General features: G+C 38.1%; 1 protein-coding gene across 1 annotated transcript; it reads left to right on the top strand.

Moving 5' to 3' along the window:
• Window positions 1–1,176: 1,176 nt before the first annotated feature.
• LOC116119714 lies at window positions 1,177–1,680 on the top strand. The gene is made up of 2 exons (XM_031405661.1): window positions 1,177–1,405; window positions 1,496–1,680. The coding sequence occupies exons 1-2, from the start codon at window positions 1,177–1,179 to the stop codon at window positions 1,678–1,680; spliced, it is 414 nt and encodes a 137-aa protein (XP_031261521.1).
• The last annotated feature ends 976 nt before the right edge of the window (window positions 1,681–2,656 follow it).

Below are 2,656 nucleotides of genomic sequence, written 5' to 3'. Positions count from 1 at the left end.
TGCCCTTTTTTCGCACTTTCACGCGACCTGTAGGCGTCTTTGGCGGTGGCACCGCTTCAAGAGAGTAAATAAAAGGCAGTTTTTAAAGTGGTTCGGATGCTCAAAAGCGACTCCTATGTCCACTGTAATTGTATTAATAGATGGTTACAATCAGGTCGTATGTAGCGAGCTGAGTTACAATACAAAGAGAGAGAGAGAGAGAGAGAGAGAGAGAGAGAGAGAGAGAGAGAGAGAGAGAGAGTGTGTGTGTGTGTGTGTGTGTGTGTGTTTGTGTGTATATGTTGTTTAGGACTAAAGATAATCCAATCCCGTAAATAAGAGAGGAGCCCTCTATTTATAATGGGAGGATTCAAGGTAATAATCATGAGCCTGCAGTCCAGCAGGTGGGGTACAATTCCTAACCTGCTTCCCATTAGTTGTTTGCATGAGAGATATCCTTAAATTGCGTAGAGCTTGGGCAGGTGGATGATTCCTAGCCACTCGCAAGCCTGACATTCACCTGCTGCACTGATGAGAACCATACCTCTTCCGTCATTGCATGACATGGCAACGTCTAGATGACACAAAGCCTCCCTGAATTTTGATTGGCTCTTGCTGACGAGAGTCCACATCAGCCTTGACTTTTTAGGCATAACAAAAAGAAAAAGAAGCTAGCCCGCGTGCAGGTGATTCCTGGAACTTCAAGGTTTAATCTTAGATTTGCATTGTCTAAGTTGATGGAAAAGAAAGTGGTAACACCTGGGGAATTCGTGTGTTATAGTGGGAATTTGGGTGAAGGGTGGATATGTAGTACAGGGATCAAGTGTAAATGTTCAATAAGGTGTTTACAATCAGTGATTTTTAAGCCCATGTGGGTAGCAAAAAACATAGGCCTGTTGCTAATTTTTTTCTCAAAGATGTGAGGTCTTTGTTGGATTGTCAAAAGGAACTATTGAGCAATAATAAATCGACAAGTGGTGAAGAGAAGTTGTGTGATGAGATGGAAGATAATAGTCATCAAGATGTGAGTTATGAAGTGTGTTATGTTTGCCACTATGGAAGTGAATTAATCATATGTGATTCATGTCCTTCCACTTATCACAAGGATTGCCTTGGCTTAGAGGAGATTCCAAGCGGAGATTGGTTTTGCCCTTCAAGTTGTTGTGTGATCTGTGGTGAGGGAAATCTGAGAAAACAATGGAGAATTTTTTGGATGATGGTAGTGTTCACACTTGTGATCAATGCGAGCATAAATTTCACACAGGTTGTCTAAGGAGGAGAGGGGAAGTTAAGGTGAAAAATTATGCTCATGATAATTGGTTTTACAGTGATAGATGTGAACATGTTTCTACTTGCATCCATAAGCTTACAGGAATGCCTATATCACTAGGTGTAGATGATTTAACCTGGAGATTATTGAAGAATGGTAAGGTCTTAAAGGAGAATCAGAGGAAGTTGAATAAGGCAATTGATGTTATACATGAGTGTTTTGAGCCAGCTTAGGACCCTCTAACAGGAAAAGATCTTGTTGAATATCCTATCTTAAATAAGAAATCTGAGATGAGGCACAAGAACTTTCAAGGATTCTACACAGTTGTTCTGGAAGGGAAAGGAGAAATTGTTTTTGTGGCAACTATTAGAGCGTTTGAAGAGGTTGTTGAGATACCATTAGTTGCTACCAGATTGAAATATTGCGGATAAGGAATGTGCCATCATCTGATGGGTGAGCTTGAAAAGCAGCTTGTTGAAATATGGACGGATGTCAATGACTTTTGTTTTAATTTTTTTTTTTTTAATTTAAACTATGGACGGGTGTCCATTTTAGGTGGACCCCCGTCCATTTAGTATGGACATCCATCCATTGAATATGGACTGAAGTCCATGATTTTTGTTTTTAATTTTTTTTTAATTTAAACTATGGACGGGCATCCATTATATGTGGATGCTTGTCCATAGTAAATGGACGGGAGTCCATTTAAAATGAACAGTTGTCTACTAATATGGACGGTCGTCCATATTTGATGGACAGTTATTCATTCGCGAAATATTTGTTAATGTGTTGCATGGCTCGTTTGACTTAGTTGATACGTCGTTCGGTGCAAAATTTTGGTGTAAAGCGTTGGTGTCTGCAGCATTATTGTCTTTTGGTACATTTTCAAGTTTATAAATGTTTGCTAAAACAAGCAAAATTTAATATAATCGTCCGGGGGGGTGGGGTGGGCAAGTAGCCACCCCTATTAGGGGCTATGAGAACTTGAACTTAGGAGACCATGTTAGATCCTCCACTTGTTTTTTTACCATCAGACCACTCAATGGTGGTTAAGATGTGATTTATCACCCAACATCAACTACTCCATTTCTGGAATACATGGTGTACATATATGTATGAAGTAATGAGAGAAAATATGTGAGGTGAGTGCAAACTGGTCCGGACTTCCTGATCAACAAAAAAAAAAAAAAATGATAGAAAATAAATTTTGTTTTATGAGGACACATTTTTTTCCTAAAAACGCATACAATTATCAAAAAATGTCAAAACTCTCTAAATGAAAAAAAAATGCTAGTTAAAATCTAACGAAAAAATAAAAGATATAAACGTCCCTAAACTAATAATTAAGGGAAATAGATTTTTTTTTTTTTTTTTTTAAAGAAAAAAGGCTAACGATATGTTAATCTA

The sequence above is a fragment of the Pistacia vera genome, unplaced genomic scaffold (assembly GCF_008641045.1).
Source record: "Pistacia vera cultivar Batoury unplaced genomic scaffold, PisVer_v2 Contig900, whole genome shotgun sequence".
Taxonomy (NCBI): domain Eukaryota; kingdom Viridiplantae; phylum Streptophyta; class Magnoliopsida; order Sapindales; family Anacardiaceae; genus Pistacia; species Pistacia vera.
The sequence above is the reverse complement of the archived record's forward strand: the minus strand, read 5'-3'. Positions and strand labels throughout refer to the sequence as shown.

Excerpts from the sequence above, each read along its gene's own strand:
- LOC116119714 (XM_031405661.1), top strand. The coding sequence starts at position 1,177 with ATGGAGAATTTTTTGGATGATGGTAGTGTTCACACTTGTGATCAATGC. Across the intron at positions 1,406-1,495 it reads CTGGAGATTATTGAAGAATG|GAAAAGATCTTGTTGAATAT; the intron begins GTAAGGTCTTAA and ends ACCCTCTAACAG.